Source organism: Corvus moneduloides, chromosome 5 (assembly GCF_009650955.1).
Source record: "Corvus moneduloides isolate bCorMon1 chromosome 5, bCorMon1.pri, whole genome shotgun sequence".
In the NCBI taxonomy this organism is placed as follows: Eukaryota; Metazoa; Chordata; class Aves; order Passeriformes; family Corvidae; genus Corvus; species Corvus moneduloides.
The window spans coordinates 57,498,126-57,518,721 of record NC_045480.1 but is presented as its reverse complement, the minus strand read 5'-3'; the positions used below and the strand labels follow the sequence as shown (position 1 = coordinate 57,518,721).

The 20,596-nt window shown below is 46.2% G+C and overlaps 3 protein-coding genes across 16 annotated transcripts in view; 2 read left to right on the top strand and 1 right to left on the bottom strand.

Annotated features, from left to right (window-relative positions):
- The window catches only part of LIN54 (lin-54 DREAM MuvB core complex component), a 40,615-nt gene extending 26,703 nt beyond the window's left edge, over positions 1-13,912 (top strand). For 3 of the 5 annotated variants that reach the window (XM_032107999.1, XM_032108000.1, XM_032107998.1), the window contains exons 5-14: positions 592-747; positions 3,024-3,240; positions 3,955-4,028; positions 4,185-4,382; positions 6,161-6,252; positions 7,442-7,513; positions 9,817-9,919; positions 10,112-10,249; positions 10,977-11,179; positions 11,518-13,912. In XM_032107999.1, the coding sequence (XP_031963890.1) occupies positions 592-747; positions 3,024-3,240; positions 3,955-4,028; positions 4,185-4,382; positions 6,161-6,252; positions 7,442-7,513; positions 9,817-9,919; positions 10,112-10,249; positions 10,977-11,179; positions 11,518-11,719 (1,455 nt within the window). In that variant the 3' untranslated portion in view covers positions 11,720-13,912. The remainder of the gene's footprint in view (positions 1-591; positions 748-3,023; positions 3,241-3,954; positions 4,029-4,184; positions 4,383-6,160; positions 6,253-7,441; positions 7,514-9,816; positions 9,920-10,111; positions 10,250-10,976; positions 11,180-11,517) is intronic. The other 2 variants (XM_032108002.1, XM_032108001.1) reach the window with 1 other exon arrangement.
- Positions 13,913-14,074: 162 nt separating this feature from the next.
- Positions 14,075-19,948, bottom strand: THAP9 (THAP domain containing 9). The gene is made up of 5 exons (XM_032107997.1): positions 19,853-19,948; positions 19,587-19,782; positions 19,218-19,506; positions 18,790-18,940; positions 14,075-17,914 (listed from the first exon to the last, which is right to left on the bottom strand). The coding sequence occupies exons 1-5, from the start codon at positions 19,930-19,932 to the stop codon at positions 15,985-15,987; spliced, it is 2,646 nt and encodes an 881-aa protein (XP_031963888.1). The 5' UTR covers positions 19,933-19,948; the 3' UTR covers positions 14,075-15,984.
- Positions 19,949-20,280: 332 nt separating this feature from the next.
- Positions 20,281-20,596, top strand: part of SEC31A (SEC31 homolog A, COPII coat complex component) — a 39,882-nt gene continuing 39,566 nt past the window's right edge. For 7 of the 10 annotated variants that reach the window (XM_032108735.1, XM_032108737.1, XM_032108738.1 and 4 more), the window contains exon 1: positions 20,281-20,385. The gene's annotated coding sequence lies outside the window, so the exon portion shown is untranslated. The remainder of the gene's footprint in view (positions 20,386-20,596) is intronic. The other 3 variants (XM_032108743.1, XM_032108741.1, XM_032108740.1) reach the window with 1 other exon arrangement.

Genomic DNA, 20,596 nt, shown 5'->3' with positions numbered 1-20,596 from the left:
AAAAGTAGAAAACCAGCCTTGGAAGGGGTATGGTTATACAGAGTGTTCAAACACTGCATTCTGCAGAGATATGGTCAGAAGACTGGATCTCTGTGGGAAACTGCAGTGTGGATTTTGAAGTACTCATGTTCTTATACTTTGACTGAATCAGTAGTATGAGGCGAGAATTTTTTTTTCTTTTCAGCAGCTTTTCTTTAAAATTTCTATTTTCGATGAAATAGTCATTGTACCAGTTATAAAGCTTTTATTTAGAAGATCCCTCTTGACAATGCTCAGGCTTCAATGGGATAGTTTCCTTAAAAAAAAAAAAACACAAAACAGATGAAAAGACAACCCCTCACTCTCACCCAGACGCTGTGCTGGGTTTCTGCAGGAGCCTTTTGGTGCTGGAAACCAGGGATGCCTTCAAGCTCCTAAGGGATCTATTTGCTGTTGTTGCAGCTGGACCCGTGTCATTTGTGGTTAAATTCTTGTTCCCAGAAAGAGCTCTGTTCTGATGGAGAGCTGTACTGTCCTGAGGAGGGGAATGTGTATGTCCAGGGTCCTGTATCCTGTGCAGAGGTTTAAACTGCTTTTTGTTTTGCCAAGCAGCTAACAGTGGTGTCAGTGGCCTCCCAGCCTCCCAACTCCCCCCAGAAGACGGTGGGCGTCCCACTGAATGTAGCGTTAGGACAGCAGATCCTCACAGTGCAGCAGTCAGCACCCTCCTCCCCTGGGAAGGCTATAGTCAACCACACAACCACCCAGGTACAGACTTTCCTTTGTGTTCTGGTGTGTCTGTGTCATTGCTTGCTGGAAACTGGAGTGCTGGACCACAGGTTGGCAGCGGTCTGTCCAACGGTGTTCTTGGAATGGTGTTTGCTTAGGAATTGGCAAAGGTATTGCCCTGAGGAGCATATACCTCTTCAGTTGAGGGGTGCAAACCATTGCAAGCCCGTACAAGGGCATGCTATTAGAAAGCAGCTTTCCAACCTGGAAAGCCCCACTTGGTGCAAATTCTTGTTTTTGTACACCGAATCTCCCAAGTCACCTGAAGAACTCTGTGACACGAGGAGGAGTTCTTTGGGTGGTTCTCTTCTGCCAATGTTTCTATGCCACTGCCTAGGGCTGCTTTCCAGGTGTTTCTGAGGTTTGCAGCAGTGGAGTTCATATGCCTGCTGTAGAGGTCTGCATAAGCAAGACACCATGGGCTGGAACCAAAGAACTAGAAATTATTAATTTCCTATGTCTCATTTCTAGAAAAATGGGGTTTTCTGTAATAACTTTTATAAATAGTTTTGCATTAATAAATCACAAGACAAAACTGACCTTTCTTACAAACTACAGTTTTTACTGTTTTCCTCTTTTGTGATCTTAGATGAATCTTTTTCTGTCATAATATCTGTACTCCTGTTTTGGTAAACGTGAAGCGGTGTGTATGGGTGTAAATATATCCAGAGTGTAGATGTAGCTGGGAGTGGACATGCATGTACAGCATGAGACCAGAGGCTCAGTCTTATCCTACTGATACAGGAGATAATTGGAATGCTGATATATGGATGTGGACACCATTGAGATTTGACTTTTATTTCTTTTCCCCAGGGAAAACTGTCTTTTGAAATAGTTGTTAAAAGATTAAGTCTCTCTAATGCAAGCACCCTAAGTGAGAAAATGGAGATATCTGTGGGGTATACATACTGAGTTCTGATACAAAGCTATCTGACACAACACAAGGGCTTCATCTATCTTCACTGGGCTCCAGAACATGCCTTTAGAAGAAACTGTCCCTTGAATTTTACAATTTTCCCAGTTGTCCTTGGATGGCAGCCTCTAATTTGTGTGGTAGAGAGAACTTTGCCCATACTGGTCTCCCTTTGATAGTGTCTGTGACTGTGCTTGCACATAGTGCTTGTTTTGATGCTCTGGCCTGTTAAGGTTTCAATGTATTAGGAAAAAAATAAAAAAAATCCCAAGAAAACACCTTTTAGAAGACCAGGGTTGTATTTCTAGTAAATGTGTGCAAATTGAGATTTCATTCGTGTAGTTGCTGAAAGCTGAGGAGCTGGGAAAATGCTCTCCTAAGAATTCACATCATACTGTCAACCAAATGTAGTACTTAAAAATTTGATGTCAAGGACAATATGCTTAATATAAATAGCAAAAGATACTGAGAATAAAAAGCTGAGCTCTAAAAGAAATTAAATGGAAGGAGAAAAAGGAAGAAATCAAGGTTTGAGGCTGAGCAAGTCTGGAAAGAGAGGCTGTTATCAAACCAGTAGACTTATGAATGTGTATAAAGAAAATAAAACTTTCTTGTTATTAGTTTGTAGTTTGAGAAAAGCTGGAAAGATGAACTTTTACAAATTCCAGGTATACTGATCCTCCAGCTGTAAGGTAGCACAGGTCTGCTGAGCTCCCTTTCTTTCACCGTTTTGCCTTTTTTCTTAATGAATTTGTTTTGCTACTCCTCATTGTTCTTGCTTCTTTCATTTCTCAGCTTGCACTCTTTCTGATGTCCATCAGTTTAAGGATTCTGTTCCATTTTCCTCTCCAGGGTTGCACAGTGATTTCTGTGGATTAATCACAAACTATCTTAACAGGACATATCTGTACACACGCAGATAAATCATGCTGCAGTCCAGCACAAGCTGTTCTGCAGATTCTTACCATGTACTTTTAATAGTAGGAATATTTCTATGTTTGGTTGTTTGATTGTGGAAAACAAACCAAACCATGTTCTCTGTAGTCACCTGAAATAGTTTTGGCAGATGTGGACTAGTCACCCTACTCATGTAAATACTAGTTTACTCTGGTGTTTGGTATAGAGCATTGAAAATGGAACTGAGTTTACTCTGAGCTGTTGAGAGGCATTTATCTCTTTGCATCTGTTCTACTTTGGAAAGCAGGAAGGGGGTAACTGACTTCCCTCTCAAGGGTACAAATGGTGTGCTAGAGTTGCTCACTAAGGAACTGAGAAATAAACATGCTGATGTTCTTTCTGCCTTTGTACAAGTAACTTCGTGCTGTCTGTGTTGGCTTAACAGGCTGTGAAATCAGCAGTGCAGACCATTACTGTAGGAGGAGTGGGTACATCTCAATTTAAGACCATTATTCCTTTGGCAACTGCACCCAATGTTCAGCAGATTCAGGTACCTGGAAGCAAGTTCCATTATGTCAGACTCGTTACTGCCACAACAGCCAGTAGTTCAACCCAATCTGCCAGTCAAAATCCCAGTACGAATACTCAGCCTCTTCAACAGGGTAAGTGCTGGGGGTAACATATTGTCTGAAGCTTCTGTTGGGTTTTTTCTTTCATGTTTGTTCTGTAAGGATTAAAATGAATACATTACAGAGATGTGTGAAGACTGCCAGATGTACTTGGTTTTGTGGTAAGACTTCTATAAATTCCATATTCTGCTGCTACGTCTGGTTTGTATATGAAAATGCTCCTTTGTGTCAAATTACTCTGTAGTTGGGCCTGAATCCTGGGAGCATTTTAGGTTGCTTTTCCCTAGTTTACCAGATTTGTGGGTGGTTCATGGCAACTGCCATCTCCTCTATATGCAGTGTGAAGGCAGGCCAGCCCACAAGCATATTGCCAAAACTCCTGTAACGTGAAGATACTTTCATGTAAATTGCTTTAGAAGTGCCAGATGTTTCTGCTGGTTTCTGTCCATGCTTTCCAGAGCTGTGATGGAATAAAAGATTTCAAAGGGAAAAGGGCTGTAAGGGAAATCCAGTGTCCAGAGGAGGTCTGCACCCAGGCTGTTTTTTTAAGCCATTGCTGTGAAATGTGTGCACACACTCTTGTGCCAAATACCTGTTTATAAAGGTGTTCTTTAGACCCAAGTGTTGCATGCCATGAGTTAGAGTGTTCCGTACCTCTGTGTTATGCACATGTGAAAGTTTGAAGGGCTGAACTGTGGACTTGAGATGACTAACACACATTCCTATGATGTTGTTTCTTGACACCAGCGAAGCCTGTGGTGGTGAATGCGACCCCAGTGCGTATGTCAGTTCCCATAGTACCAGCACAGACTGTGAAACAGGTGAGCTAAGTTTAAATCATGTAATATTCCTGACCTGGAATTTTAGCTGGACAGAAAAAAGGTCTGCTTCCAGCTCTGTAATCAAATGTTCTGTTAATAAAAGTGCATTCTGAATGAGTGAAACACTGGTTTCATAAAGACCTCTTTTCTCTCCAGGTGGTGCCCAAACCAATCAACTCGACTTCTCAGATAGTCACTACTAGTCAGCCCCAACAAAGACTTATCATGCCAGCCACTCCACTGCCACAGATCCAGCCCAACCTCACCAACCTCCCCCCGGGCACTGTGCTGGCACCAGCCCCTGGCACGGGAAATGTTGGCTATGCAGTCCTTCCAGCTCAGTATGTCACACAGGTACAGTCTTTCCCAGAGATGCTCAAGGAAATTCTGCTCTTGTGGAACATTCTGCCTTCCTCTTAAAGGTTCCTGCTCCGTGACTGTCACCTGACACTGAGGCAACCGTTTCTTTTAGGCACCCTTGGCGGAATGATGATGGCACTAAATCATAGTTGCAATTAAAGCTTTATTTTCTCAACAGGTTTCTTTATTAGCATAATAGCCCAGGATTTCTATAAGCAGAATCAGTGTAGTACAATTTTGAGTAGCATAGTACAGAATTTACAATACAAACTTACTCAAATCACCTAGATCTCAATTTGGAATTTCTTATCACCTAGACCCTCTGCATACTGGGTCTGATCTTGATACACATTACTTCATCATTTTAACAATCATAACCTAGACATGAAAATCATATAAAAGAGTACAAGTCACTCAGTCCTTGGAGGAGACAGATGTCAGTGGAGGTGACCCTGGCCACTGGCAGTTGCAGGCTCAGTGTCCAGCAGCAGTTCCAGTCCAGGTTCATCACTTAGGACTTGGAACAGCTTGATTTTATAGCTGTTCTCTGTGTGCTGTTACGCTTCCCTGTTCTGTGACAATTACCACCACCTAGTTGTCTGGGTGCCTGAGACCCTTCACAGCCAGTAAGGAACAGCGTAATTGGCCTGGTGCCCAGGAATCCTGAGACCTTTAGTGAGGGGAAGAAGAAATCCCATTGGTTTGTCTGCTTGGTTCACAGGACCTTCAGGGCCTGATGATGAGGAGAAAGGGAGCATATATGTGACCTGCTTGGTCACAGAGTATGGCTGTTTTCATTATTAAATGATGTTAGTTAATGCTAAGCACATTGCCAGGGGTCAGAAGCAGCTGGTACCAGGCACCCCAACTGAGGCTGAGAGATTAATTTTTTGCTCTTTGCCAAGATCTGACCAACATTCAGCATAAAAAAAGGAGAATAAATGAAACATTCTGCAGAAGGCTGGTTTGTAGAAACAAAGACTCTCATAGCTCCAGTATTGCTGGTACCAGCCTGGTTTCTGGTTGCCCTTTGGTTTTATCACAGTTGCAGTTTTACCCTGAAGATTGTTACTGTGTTCTTGCAGTCTAGTTCTGCAAATTTTACTTCAGCTAGCATCTGTTGGACCTCTCCTCTGAGGTTTGTGTTCCAGTCACAACCTGACCCCTTTTGCTTGGCCCCATTATAGGTCCATATCTTGCTGTGTGCCAGTCTGTCCCCAGAACCTGTCCCAGCAGGAGCTAACAGCTGCTTGTAGGTAATGCTAAAGAAAGTAGCCCAGAGCAGTATTGTTTGGCAATTCTTACGAGATTTTGGTTTTTTAATATGAAAAATATATCGTGGGTTCAGGTATGCAAAGGAGTTGGAATGCAAACCATTTTGCTTACTTTCATACTAAGTGGCTTGTATATAAAGGAAGCTACTAATTTGTGCAGGAAGTGATTCTGCTCTATCAGGGGGAAAACGAACATGTTTTTAGGAGCAGGAACTGTTTGTGGTCTGAACATTTCTGTGTGTTATCCTTGTCATCTGTATGGATCTAGACACTGTAATAGACAACAAAAATAGAATCTAAAATAGTATTTTTATGCTAAGTATGGAGGCAGGAGGCTGCCACCTGGTCCAAGTTCTATATCTAAAACTGTACTTACAAGCAAGTTATTTTTATAACAATATCTGGAAAGCTGATTTAAAGACTTGTTACAGTCTGTACAGTATAAAGTGTATTCTTTAATTTCTTTCATGTCAGGCATTAACCTGTTTGTTTTGTTAGCTGCAACAGTCATCGTATGTATCTATAGCGAGCAACACTGGCTTCACAGGGACATCCAGTGTCCAGTCCCAGGCACGGCTGCCATTTAATGGGTAAGTGTTTTGAAAAAAAATCCCAAAGTCTGTAGAATAGGCTGCTTGAATAAGCGTGAGGTATTGGAGTTTGGTTTGGGGAATTTTCCAAGACACTCAAGTCTGCTGTGGTGTGGTTATTACCTCTGACTGAAGGGTGTGGACCTCTCTGACAATTGAGCCAATTTGATCTCTTGATCAAAGCTGTTTTCCTTTCTGTTTTTTGAACTCATATAGCAGGAAGTTGACCTGAAAGCTCCCTGTTGCTCATTTTTTATTTTGCAGCAGCACCTATGAGCTACAGGCCTCAACTATTTCTCAACATCGCTGCAAAGAGGTTCTGTACAACATAAAGCTAGATGCTTAACGCATGCAGAAATTCAGCCAAACAGCAAAATGGATCCTGATAGGAGGCTTTGGGTTTTTTCAGTCTTGCATTTTTCCTTTAAGGATGAAAATAACAGCTAACATATATTATTTTCCCTTTGCCAATCCAGCAGGCTTAGCTGTTCCGCACAGTCCTTTTGTGTTACTGTTTGCTGGAAATTGTGAACATGAAGGTGCTTTTTGTTGCTGCAGCCTCAACTGATGCAAACTAATCCCAAATCCCGAAGCAGCTATTCAAATGAACGGGTTTGATTTAATCTCCCTGGTATTACATGCAGAAATTGCTGGATAGGGATGGAACAAATCTCATCAGAAGCGATTAGTGTCACCAAATCCAAGTTTTAGGAGCAGTTAAAGACTGTGTCTACTATAAAATTTATCTATGAACTGAATAGCATGGTTTGGCTTGCTTTCCCATTATTCCAGAGGGGATATTTTTTGGGTTTGGGGATTTTTTTAATTCCGAGCAGAACAAAAGAAAAGGCATGATCATGTTGTGTGAATCTTGGTTGGATCTGGTCCCATAGTGCTTGAAGGGATTCTGGGGAAGGTTTTCCCGACTCCAGTTTTTAGTTATGCTTCCTCTAGCTTTAAAGCCTAATTTCTACTTCAGGCATGCATCCAAATTTGCAGCAAATAATCTCTTTCTGGATTGGAAAGGCACTATTTATAATAGTTACTTAAACACACTCAGCCAAAAACCCAGTGCAAGGGGAATATAAACATTTTTTTCAAAGTTTTTATCATGAGCTGTTCACATGAATTTAAAATAGGAAAAAACTGATAAAACTGTGTGTATATAAATGCCCTTTTCCCTCCACAGAATTATTTCTTCTGAGTCTGCAAACCGCCCCAGGAAGCCTTGCAATTGTACTAAGTCTCTGTGCTTGAAATTGTAAGTATAGCTTGGTACAGTTTCTGTCTTTCAAGCCTTATTTTTAACATCACAAAAGTGTGCCAAGTATCAGAATATAATGGTTTTAAGTATGTCAGAAATTTTATGTCTAGATGCTGATTTAAGGTGGATATTGGTGGAGATGTTGCAGAGCCTGTGTAATTTTGCAACTCCTGTGAGCTATATGGACCATAACATTTGAAAAGGTCTAATTCTGCACCATGCACCTTTTTGCATGGTGGAGCCAATTCCACTCAGCAGCTCTGGCTGCCTTTTTGGTACCGAGTGAAATGGCATCTCATGGTATCATTCATGGGCATTTCCTATACTTTGGTGAAGTGCTTCAGTAATACCATGCTGGCTCAAATACTTCAGAAAAAATGGGCTGTGTATATTTTATTAAAGGACTAAATAGACAAGTGATTCTTCACTGATAAGTCTTGCTTATCTATGAGGTATTTTGCTGTTCCAGTCCATGTATCTGTAAGAATTTGACACAAAAGTATTTTAAGATGAGGAGAGCTCTTCATCTTGAGGCAAAGTCAGTTTACTGATATTTTTGGGACGGGAATGGGAGGAGATACTGAAATTAATCTGTGGTTCCCTGAATCCTAGACAATGAAGGGGAAATCAGGGGTGTGGTACTTCAAGGGGAAGTGATGCAATGACATCAGAACCCAAGTTAACAAGTGTGTTTAAACTTTTAAGCTTGGGTGTCTTTTTGTGTAGTGCACCCCACCTCTATATGGGGAGGTGTGCCCTGTGCTTCCTAGTCCCAAACTTGTATGTTGCATGGCAGGAAGATGTGCAGCTGCTTTTCAGGTATTTTACATACATGACTGACCTCACAGTGCCCAATGTATGTTAGATGTGTAGGGTTTCAGCTTTTGGTGTTTGAATGTGCACTAGAAATTCCTGGAGAATAATGGCCTCACTGGTGATACTTTGCACCTACAGAATGCTGTTTGGAAACAAACTTTTCTTGTAAATCACTGTCATTGTATCTTCAAGTGGCAGGGCATTGGTACAGAGCAAATGGTTATTTCACTCTGGCACAGATGCTTTCTCACTAGTAAAACTTTTTCTGTCTGGAGGGAAACTTGTTTTTTTCCAAATGCACGTTAAAGGTAGGCGCATAGCCCATTCTACAAAAAAGTCAACTCAGGTAAGTTATTTGCTCATTTATATTCTGGATTGATGCTGGCACTGTTTGTTTTGGAAAGCAGGAGTATTCCACCGCTGAATTTTAAAAAAGAAAGGAGAGCTATTACAGGTTATAAAAGCTTTTGATTTAGGATGTCCCTAAAACATTCAAGACCAAGGCTGGGAACCATTCAAGATGCTAAAAATCTCCAAAATCCAGTTCAGTCTGATGAAGGGTTGTAGTGGACTCCAGGGCAACCCTAATCTAGTTTGTGTAGTGCTAGGCTGGGCAAGCCACAGAAAGCCAGTTTAGCAATGGGTTTAGGCTCCAAAAAATGACCATACACTCCCAGCAGGCTTTGAAAAGCAAGTGAAGAGGATCAGCAGTTTTTAGCCATAGCTGGAGGTAGAGCTGGAAGCATTGAAACATGTCAGAGTTTGTTGTGGCCTAAAGCCATGTTTGAGCTGGGGATGAATGTGCTACTTCGATGTATCAGATCTGTGGGATTGGTGAGATGTTTTTGATGGGAGGCACCAGAGGTACATAAGGGGCCTAGCAATGTGATTGGCTTTCCCTGTCCATGTTTTGCTTCTTTTTGTTCATATATTTGTCCCTTTAAAAAGTCAGCTTTATCCTCATTCAGATCCTTCACCTGGTTACCTGTGCCTCAAAGCCTCTGAGATGTACCAATTGTTATTCCTTTTCTATTCTTCCATCCCAGCTTATGGACAAAACTGTTAACTGGCACTCCAGTTGCTTTCCTTTTGTTTTGGCTGTATGAGATCTCCTGAGGGCTGATTTGGACCGACTGGGTCGGGAACTGGCTGTGAGGTGGCTGCAGCAGGATGGCCCACAATATGTGGGTGACCCAGGAGTCACCCTAGGAAGAAGTGTCATTAGCTTCTCTTGCAGAGAGGACCTATGCTATGTGATGAGCTCAGGTGGACCCCCTTGAGCTCCACCTGTCTAAAGACAGCAGCTGGACCTGCACTCTAGAGGATTTTGGCTCTGCAGTGAGGCTGGTACTGCTTGTACGTGTGGTGTTGAGCATAGGGTGACCCTTACCCGTATTGGTGCCAGAGTAGGAACTTCTGCTACTGCTGTCACACACCAGTGTCATGATAAAGTTTACAAATGCCTTCTGCATCTTCTGTTTCAGGTATTGTGACTGTTTTGCAAACGGTGAATTCTGCAATAACTGCAACTGTACAAATTGTTACAACAACCTGGACCATGAAAACGATAGGCAAAAAGCAATAAAGGTGAGGGGCCTCTTCCCCTGCCCCTGGGACCAAAGCCATTTAGCTTCCTTCTTCTGAAGCTCCAGAGCGGGGCAGAGTGGGTGTATAATGCCCTGATCTCCTCCCACATGTGCAAGGCTTTAGTTCTTTTATTGCACCTCTAAATTCTGCTCCCTGCATGAAGTGACTGACCCTTTGGGTCTGCATTGACAGGCCTGCCTCGACAGAAACCCTGAAGCCTTCAAGCCCAAAATAGGGAAAGGAAAGGAAGGAGAATCGGATCGGAGGCACAGCAAAGGGTGTAACTGTAAACGCTCGGGATGTCTCAAAAACTACTGCGAGTGTTATGAGGTACGAAGCATTATCTCATTTGAAAGACAGTAGCTTTTTCCCTTTAGTGCAGTGACTTCTCTCATTTACTTTGTCTCTCCCTTGTATTGCTTTAATGCTTTCTGTTCTTTTCCATTCCTACAATGTTACCTCTTCTCCCAGCAGTTTGCACATAGAAAGCCATGTACATGGAAAAACTGATCACTGCTGTTCTGCAATTTTAATTTTAAACAATTTAGCAACTTCGGACTTAGGCTTGAATTTGTTCTTTTTCTGAATAGCACCATTTCCTAAAGAAATCTACTGCACCAACTTTCTAGGAGGAGCTGAAGTAGCATCCCACAGATGCTCTGGGATAGAATGTATTTGTGGAATTCAAAAGCAAAAGTTGTTGTTACTTCATGTGCTAACTGATTAGTCTGTAGATGTAGAGACAGTGTAGACTGGCCTTTCTCAAAGCTCAGCTGTCTAAATTCCACTGGAAACTGGAGGTTGATGAAGAAAGGGATGAGTGGGAAACCACCGATTTACATTCTGTGCTCTATGATTCTATTATTTGATTCAAGTATATATTCTGGGAAGATGCCTCACCTCAGAGGTAAGAATTTAGAGAGAAAACTACTACTTGGAAGTTTGTTCTGGTGGTTAATTGGTAAGAGATAAAAACAAAATCTCCTTTTTGTTGTGGCTTCTCATAAGGGGAGTCAAACTTGCAACAGGTTTCTTACATTTTGTTTGTTTCTTTCAGGCAAAAATAATGTGTTCTTCCATATGCAAATGCATTGGCTGTAAAAATTTTGAAGAAAGCCCGGAGCGAAAGACATTAATGCATTTAGCAGATGCTGCAGAAGTCAGGGTCCAGCAGCAGACTGCTGCAAAGACCAAGTTATCTTCCCAGATCTCAGACTTGCTGACAAGGCCAACACCGGCACTCAGCAGTGGTGGTGGGAAGTAAGTTAATGCTGCACCCTCTTTGAGTTGTTTCTAGTGCGGGTTTTTGATGTATGTGACAGGTATGTCCCTGTATGTCCCTGTCATCTCTGGGCCTTGTCTGTGTAAGCTGTAGAGGTGGGAGCAGGCAGGTGAATGGAACACTTTGTTCCTGTAACAGTGGGATACTGACCCACCAGTTCATTTGGCTGTTAACTGAGGCTTACTCACTATCTAAAGGCTCTTGGAAGCAATGGGACATACGAAATCTCATCAGTCCTCAGACTAAAAAGTTGCCAGCTCCAGTTAGGTGCCTTGTGTGTTTTTGCAGTGACTAAGCGGATGTTTCTTTGGTTCAGGCTGCCCTTTACGTTTGTCACCAAGGAGGTGGCCGATGCAACCTGTGAATGCCTCCTGGCACAGGCAGAGCAAGCGGAGAAGATGGGCAAGTCCAAAGCTGCGGCAGAGCGCATGATCCTGGAGGAGTTTGGACGCTGTCTGATGAGGGTTATCAGCTCTGCAGGGAAGTCCAAAGGTGACCCTTGTGCCATGAACTGCTGACTCATGCACATGAGCCACAATGAAGCGGACTGAACAGAACACTTAAGGCACAGGGACACTTTGGTTTAGCATAAAGGATTTAATAATATTTGTTAATTTGGTGCTTGTTGTAAATTGACCCATGTAAGATTGAAACAAGAAATTCTTTTATAACAAGATGTAGAGCCTTTTAAATCTTAGCTAAATCCTCTTCTACTTAAGACAATGCCTAAAGGTCAGTTCTTCTTCCCAATGTACAGCTTTTACCCTGGGTTTCTTAAAAATTAGGTGTGTTCTCCCCTTTCCCCCAGAATAATTGTCTGAAGGGCATATATAAATTATTATAATATATATTATTTACAGTGTATGAATTTGCATCACTGTGCATACAGGAAAACACAGGTGATGTCAACAGCCAGGTCATGCTTTTGCTGACAGGCCTGTAATATGGAGGTACCAGTGTATCCAAGATAATTCTGAAAGGAAATATGTAGAAATAAGCATCTAAATGGAAGGTAGTACTTGTATTTAGGACCTGACACAGCATGTTCCTTTAGTGCATGGAGCACTGTGAGATACATAGGCAATAATACAGAGGGGTTGCTTGCAGATTTAGCACTGAGCAAGTCATGGAGAATGTTTCTGGAGCAGGGCCCAAGGAGTATAGAGGTGAATGGCATTACGGGGAATTTTTGATAGGAATGGAGTGGAGTGCTCAGGTGTTTTTTAAGCTGGAACTTGAAGGCTAAGACAGTGGCCTGTCCTCGGAAGTGAGGAAGAGCAGCCACACCACAATGCCAGACTGTCTGCCCAGTGTAGTGTTACCTAAGTGTGTAGCAGATGGATACTGTTTCTAGGTGAAGATTGTTTTTTCAGAGGTCTGCAGCAGCCAAATCCCTCACTGGAAGTAGGCCTGTGCAGTCCGTTGTGTTTTCTAGGATCAAGCTGTAACCCTGGAAGAGTGTTTAGGCCTGAGAAGCTGAAGTCATGGGAGATGACAATCTGCATCTGAATCGACTTGCAAATGCAGGTAGGGATCATGTTCAGCCTGGCTGTGTGGGTATTCAGCATGCTGCTTCTCTCCATGTTGGCAATTTACTTGACATAAGGGCTCTTTTAGTGTTGTTTAGAATAATTGTGAGAGCTGTGATCAGAGAAAGTACTAGCACAGAATCAGGATATCTACAAAAACAGACACAGATCCTTTTACACTAAACGGGGGGCAATCAACTATAGCTGGGTACAGACTAAGGCAGGGGATTTTTTTCAGTATTTGTTACAGGCAATCTCAGATCACATTTTTGATAGTGGAGCACATTTGCAGAATTAACCTGGTAGGTTACTTACCGATCATAAAGATCCATTAACCATGTTTAATCACAGGCATTTTTATTACCTGTCTCACTGCAGCCTGAACTAGCTACATTTTTTTTCCAAAAGGGATTTTGTATTCCCCTATAAAAATGTAAATACAGAGAAATGCAGCAGAGCTCTTTCTCCAGGTTTTCTAGCAGGGCCAGGCTGGGGAGAGGTAGGGGCTAGGCACACCAGCAGCAGAGATAGGTGCCTGTGTGTGTGAAGGTAGTAGGGTGGGAGGATGCTTCACCTCCCAGCCCTGTGCACTGAGCAGAAGGCCCTTGACTCTTCTCTGCTGTCTCCTTGAAATGCCTGGGAGGCAGCCAGCAGCAGTGGTGCGCTCACAGACCAGGTTTGACCTGCCAGTCACTGCCTGAAGGGCTCTGTCTGCTACGGACATCTCCCTGAGAATAAATAGCAATGTTTGTGCAAATCTCTGAAAAGGGAATCCATCTCTTGTGTAAGTAAATGCCATGTTTTTTCGTAATTAGGACTTGGATTTACTAAAAAATCAGTGCAGTAACTTTACCTGTAGATAGCGCGGATATTCCGTTCCCTTCTAGTGACCTAATATAGTCTGTCCAGTAAGATTTGTATAAATGTAAATTAGTGTAAGTGAATAAAGTAATACCTACTTACATTATTTTTCAAACAGATTGCAATATGCCTTTTGTTTAGACTTCAATCCATGTTAATTTTGTATATATTCAGTGTTTTACTCTAAATTGCACCTTTTGTGATGTGTATTTATATACAGTGTGCAAAAGCACTTGTGAAATTTAGATTACAGTTGTAATTATGTATGATGGCATTGCTGGAGAATATTTTGCTTGTAAAGACTTTGAAGGTGCAATCAAATGCTCTTAGTTCTTCTATTTTGTTTTGAACAAGCTTTCTCAAATATTAAGCTTGGATTCCTCTCTCCCCTCTCCCCGGTGTAGAGTGTATGAATTGGTTTTTGTACTTCCTTAGCCATTTGCATCAAACTGCTGGACAAGATTAACAGTCAAGTTCATCCAGTTACATAAAAAACAATTGGGAATGGGGCAAGGGTTCATTTTATAGTTCTGTTTACATCCAAAAGTAGAAAAATTAAATTTATATTTACAAGACCTACTCAAAGAATACACTTTTCTATATTGTACAAATAAAACAGTCAGATAAATCACAAAAAATAAACATTTATACTATTCTGTAAATACGATTTTTTTTTTGCACTCCTTTGCTTCAGGACTGACAAATATACACAGAAGGTTTGTCACTTGAAATATCAAAATAAATTGTTAACAGTAGGTCCACTTCTGATGCAAGTACTGAATTGGATTTTCAGTGAGACCAAACCTTACCAGAGATAAATATCCCTTGGTTACTGGTGTGCTGTCATGCACAGTAATCCATGGCACAATTCATAACTATTCATCTCAGGGCTGGAGGTGGAGGCAATGCAAGTGTTCCAACATTACATGACTGCAACCAATCTGTCACTGGGATTTCAGCAGCAGCATTTTGCTAGTTGTCCCAAAAATCCCATATAGAGGGGAGGGAATAATTTCCTGCAAAGTCTCTTGTAAGCTGGAATGGCTCCATAACAGTGTTGGCTTCAACATGGCTTTTTGCATAGGTATTTGGATTGGGGGAAAAAAAGCCTAGAGGTTCTGGTTTGTTCCTCCCAGCAGTGTTTATATGAAGTTCTGTGGTGCTGCTGCTCTCAAAGCACAGCTTGAGGGATTGAGGGCAGCAGTTCTGCTCCCACCATGAGTGAGTAGAGCTAAGGGAAGGAGGAGGAACCCAAACCAACCAGGGACAGTTTTGTCAAGTCACTGGTAGGCAGAATGGTACCTTTAATATTATTACTGCCCTAGGATGTGGCAGATCACCATTTTTCATCCCAGCTCCATCATGGATCTTGAAAGTGACTGAACAGCAGGTTTGATGGGAATTAGTTGCCTTCCATCTCTATGGATGCAACTGCTGTTCTGCATGGCAAAGGGAAACCCCTCAGCAGCAGTTATGCCCAACTTTGTTGTTCCAGGCAAAGCACTGGACACAGCTTCCTTGCCATGGAAATGAACTACCTGAAGAAGCCTGTCCTGCTTGGTGGCATCAAAGCGATGGTTCAGGTGATCAGTGGAAACATCAAAATGAGACTGCCTTGTGCCCTGGCCTGCAGGACACAGGCCAGCCGTGGGAGGATGGGGCCATGAAATGGGACCTGAACTGCTCGCCCTGCTGCAGCACAGTGTGGGATTCCTGCCCAGGGAGGAGGGTATTGGTGCTCCTGGGTGCCACTGGACACAACAGTCTGGGCACAGGCTCAGGACTGATCCAAAGGATCTAGATTTCTTGTAGCTTCTTTAGCTGTTTGATGAGACCTGTTGGAAAGGAGATGAGAGCTTGTGTACAACTTGAGTGCCACTTTCTTTTCACATCTTTATTTTCCTATTTAAGTAGAAGCTCTGCAAGCTTTCTTGCCTCCAGCTTTTATAAAGCACATCTGCTTTGGTGAAATCAAAGTGCCAGTGCACGATTTCCCTGCAACCCCATCAAATATGCATCAGTTTTCTCCTGGCAAGAGCACTCACAGCACTGAAGCCACCCAGCACTTCTGGGGCCATTGCAGAGTCTCCTACCACTGCCCCAGGCACCTTGAGCAACTGTTGCTCATCCTGACCTGCCATGCAAGTTTCATGATATATGTGACTGCATTGCAGGATTGCTGGAAAGAACACAGGATCAGATAAACCTCCTTGGTTTGCTCAGTTTAAACTCTGCTATGGGGGTTTGGAATGGCCCAAAACATCACTGCTTATCACCACTAGTTTTGCCAGCCTTGTTTGCTCATGTGTTGCCTAGATCTGTCCAGCACTGAGCCTCAGCAGGGAACAGCCATCCTTGGAACAGCAGAGTACTCAGCTAGACCCTGTGTGGGTTTAGCTTGACTGACAGCTACCCAGTGGTGATGGAGACAGATGTTTTCCCTTCAGTCTCTTCAATCTGTGCCTTCCACAAGGGTATTTCAAATTCAGGTGTGGGGCAGGGTTTGTTCTTATGTTTAAGTAACACTGTGTTATTTCCTTTACCAAGACTGTGTAGTGGTTGTTGATGCTCAGGTCCCCCTCAAATAAATGGTTTGTGAGGGTGGGAAAGAGGGGGCTTTCACCCAGAAGCTCCTGGAGGACTTTCTGTTCTAGAGCCAAATGCCACAGCTTAGTATTTTTGTTGGCACCTCTTACTTTGCCATACCAGCTTAAGACTCGTTCTGAAATGCTTGTTATGTGGTGCACACTGGGCGAGGGCAGACTCACACCACCTAACTTTTTGATGTAGAGCACTGACCTGTACCTTAGCCTGCTCTCATCTGCCTCAAAGAGAGAGGCAAGACAAGCCTCACATTGCAAGTCCAAGGCCAGCTGCTCAGCCACCCAGCCAGCAGTGCAGGTGAGGCTCCGTGTGTACAGCGACAGATCCGTCAGCGCGTTGCTCAGGGCAGAGCTGGGCAAAAGCAGGCCTGCCCTGTAGGGGCACTCTGGGGCCAGAGTCCTCGCAGGAGCTGGGTGATACTGAGCACGAATGCTGCCCAGGGTCAGATCTCTCCTCCGAGACAGGGATCTGTCCCAGGGGCTCGCATTGCCAGCGCTGTGCGGTGAGCCCGGTGCCAGGCTGCAGCTGGCCAGCAGTCTGTGGTAAGCAGCCTGGAACACAGCGCAGGTGGGGCTGCCACTGCTGCCACAGGCTTGCTGGAGGGCCCTGAGAAACTGCTCCAGAGGGTCCAGGCTGAAGGCATGTGTGTGGAGGTGGTAGGAAGGAGTGTCTTCTGGACACGGATAGTTGGAGAAAAGCCACTTGAGGCTTTCAGCATTTAGCAAGAAGCTCAGAAATCCTAATTTGCGTTTGCTCTTAATGATGTATCTCCCCCCAGAGTCTGTTAAGTTGACAAAGAAGCTCTTGGCCTCATCGAAGAGGGTGCTTATTTTGGTGTAATTTCCAGCTAGCAAAGGCTCCTTTCCATAGGGCCCTCTGCCATAAAATACATTGCACAGAGAGCTCAGCAGACGCACAAACTTGACAGTCCCACTGCAGTTCTGAAATGAGGCCAGGCCCAGCTTCTGGAAGTGCTCCAGCGACTCAGCAACACCCTCGCTGAACAGCAGGGTAGCAGGGTTGACCTTCAGGTGGTAACTCCCTTTACTCCCAGCCCTGCCTGACTCAGGACTGCACGGCTCCAACACCCTCTGCTCCCGCAGAGCTGCCAGCTCCACCACCTGCTGCCACCACACGGTGTCACCGAGCCACTCCACCTTCTGGAAGCATTGCAGAGCATTCCTTATCAGCAGGAGGGCATGACAAACGTCAAAGAAGTATGCAATGCTGTGAGCAGAACCGGGTGGATGCTGGAAAGTGCACTGAATCCTTTTTGGATCCATCCTGATCCCCAAAGCTCTGGCAGTCTCAGCACCGCAAGCAGAGGCACCTGATGTCACAGCCAGGACCACGATCCCAACATTGTTCAGCTTATTGATGGCCTGACGAAGGAGCTGAGCAAGGAAGTGGCCAGAAGTGCTGCTCACAAAGAAATAGCCAAGGGGAGCTGTCCAAGGGCTCCAGATGCCGACTGCCATGAGGATTATCGCTTCCGATGCCAGCGGAGCTTCGTCAGCATCGAGGATGCCTGCTCCCAAGTCAACAAAGCCTGTCAGCTGCTTGGTCTGTGGGTCCCACTCCCGCTGCTTCTGCAGGGACATGTCCTGTACCAGCACGGCACAGTAGCGGTAGGCCTGATCCCCTCTCTCCACCTTTTCCTGAAGCCGGAGAAAAATGTCACTGCTGAAGCCTGCAGCAGCCTCGTTATTAGACAGCCAGCTGGAAAAAAGGGAGGATGTAATTAGGAGATGTGATTCTGGAAAAGCTGAAGCATCAGACAGCACTTTTTACCAGTCAGCCATGCCCAGAGCTGCAGAGCAGACTGAGACATGCAGGGCAAAGAAGGCAGCCCTGCTTTCCTTCATGCATAGTCTGAGTTTCTTTTCTCCCACCCTAGTGATGGGTAGCCAAGGAAAGTATTAACCATGCAGGGAAGTAACAAAGCAGCTTCCTGCCTTTTCAAAGTATAAAATCTCATGACAAAAAGGAAAAAAAAATTAAACCAGACATAGGAATGCAAATCAGGCTATGCAGAGGGCCAGCAACACCAGTCTGCTCTCCTTCTTCACTGGCTTTCTCCACATTGGACATTGTAATCCAGTTTGGAAGATGTGAAACCCTCAGCAGTCCATGGGGTATGGTACTGTTCTCAACACACTCCCATCCACTACTCCCAGCACCCCTTTCAACAGATTCCTAGCAGGAAGCTGTGCTAAACCCCCACAGGCTGGCATGGATTGTGTGTATCCCCTGGGATCCCTCTAACTGCCCTAAAGGAGTCTTGAAACCCTAAACCTGCAGGGCGAGAGTTTCTTCAGCCTTGTTCAGGTAGCTTCAGGCAATAAATTCTGATAAGCAGCCGACCCACATGCAGGAACACATTCCAGCTCTCTGAAATGAGGGGTATCCACGTTTCTTGGCATTTCCTCTCTACTCTGCTCCTGCTACTAAAAACAAAGCAGGGAAAATTACTACTGCTTAATGTCTTCAGGACAGATCTGTTACACCTATTTCTATACGAGTACCTGGAAATACATTATGAATGAATGAATGAATGAATGAATGAATGAATGAATGAATGAATGAAAACTTGCTTTGTCAGGCTGTAAGGATGAGGGAGGGGAAGAATCTTCCGTAGGTAATCATAGGCCTTAATATGGTAGAGGTGGAGTAGACAAGCAAATTGCCTCATTTCTGGTGAGTAGTCTGCCATCTGCCTCCAGCTGTGCAACTCTCGAGGCAAATCTGCTTAAGAAATCACAAAAGGTCAACTTCAGTGAAACAAATAAATGGCTGATTTATATTATTATTTATATGAGGGATACATAACACAAATACACTGCAGAATACAAGGCAACAGCGTGGCCTCTGGAACAACTCCATCCAGCGTGTTTCTGGTGTGAAGTGTAGGGCTCAGCAATGACACCACTGTGCCTCACCTCTTCCTTGGCACGGGCTAAGCAAAGACATGAAACCGGGGCGAGGGAGTGCACTCTGCCTCAGCAAGCGTCCCCAGCAGTACCTGAAAACTGCGCCTGCAGCAAACTCACGACTTCCTCAGAAAGCTGACGCTTCTCCGCCAGCTCCCCGAGGATGCTCGGCACGGTTCTGCGCCGGTGCGCGGGGCCGCATCTCCCGGCGGCCGGGGGCTGCTGCTGCTGCTGCCGCAGGGCGTCCGGCGGCGGCCGCGGCTCGGCCGCCCGCTGTCCCTGCAGGCTGTAGTTGTGGTCCCCGGCGGGGGAGCTGGGCAGCGGCTGCTTCAGCGCTCGGCCGTGGGTCCCGCTCCTCCTCCGGCCGGCGCCCGGCGGCTCCTGGCGGGAGAGGGGAGGTCACGGCACCCGGCGGAACCGCCCGGGGGGGAGCGGGGAGCGCGCCCGGTACCCGCCCGCACCGAGGGGGGGAAGCGGGAGGGCACGGCCCCCCGCCGCAGCTTCCGCCGCAGCCCGTAGCGCTCGAAGTCACCCTCGGCGAAGTGTCGGGAGCAGAGGATGGCGCCGGGGCCGGGCCGCCACGCCCGGTGGCTCCGCGGGTCCACGCGGTTCACGGCGCGGATCCACTGGCGGCGCTGCGCGGCGTCGGCCGGGAACCTGCGGCAGAAGGAGATGAGGGAACGGAGGGCTGGGGGGGCGGCGGGCAGCGCGGGGCGGCCGCACTCACTGGTGGAAGGAGATGCCGCGCTCGCGGCTCCGCCCGGTGTCGCGCGCGGTGCAGCCCAGCGCGGAGCAGCTCCGCGTCATGGCGGCCCCGCGCGCGCCGCCGCCACCGCGCCTGCCGCCCTGCACGCGCGCCCCGACGGGCCCGCCCATTGGCCGCCGCCGCCGCCCGCGCGCCCGGCCGCCGCCTCGCCATTGGCCGGCGGGCCCGTCGGACCGCGGCCCCATTGGGCGCGGCGGCGTCACGGCGGCGCCGGCGGCGGGAGCGGGGAGCGAACCGAGCCAACGGGGAGCGGCGGCGGCGGCGGGCGCAGCCAGTGGCGAGCGGCGATCCTCAGCGCCAATGGGAGCGGCGCCTCCAGCCCCTATTTATAGCGGCGCCGGGAGTGCCCGCCGCCTCTCCCGCTGGGCTCCTGCTGCGCCGCGCCATGCGGCCCGGGCAGCGCCCGCCCCGCGCACGGCGTTTGCCCGCCGAGCGGCCGCGGAGTCCAGCGGCGGGAGGCGGCAGCGGAGCTGTGCCCCGGCTGCCGTGAGGAGGTGGGTCCGGAGCTGCCGCCTCCGGCTGTGCAAGCCGGCTGAGCTCCCTCGGGCTGTTCCCCCACCCTGGGGTGGCCCCTGTCCCGTGATGAGCCTCACTGCTGTTCACATCATGAGCACGCCATGATTACTGCCCTGGAGCTGAGGACAGGCGGCACCGCGGCCCCCGCGCTGCCGGCGCTGCCCCCCGGCTCCCCCCGGTCCCGGCGCC

Excerpts from the sequence above, each read along its gene's own strand:
- THAP9 (XM_032107997.1), bottom strand. The coding sequence starts at position 19,932 with ATGACGCGGAGCTGCTCCGCGCTGGGCTGCACCGCGCGCGACACCGGG. Across the intron at positions 19,783-19,852 it reads CGCGGCATCTCCTTCCACCA|GTTCCCGGCCGACGCCGCGC; the intron begins GTGAGTGCGGCC and ends CTTCTGCCGCAG. Across the intron at positions 18,941-19,217 it reads GCTGCAGGCGCAGTTTTCAG|ATTTGCCTCGAGAGTTGCAC; the intron begins GTACTGCTGGGG and ends TTTCTTAAGCAG.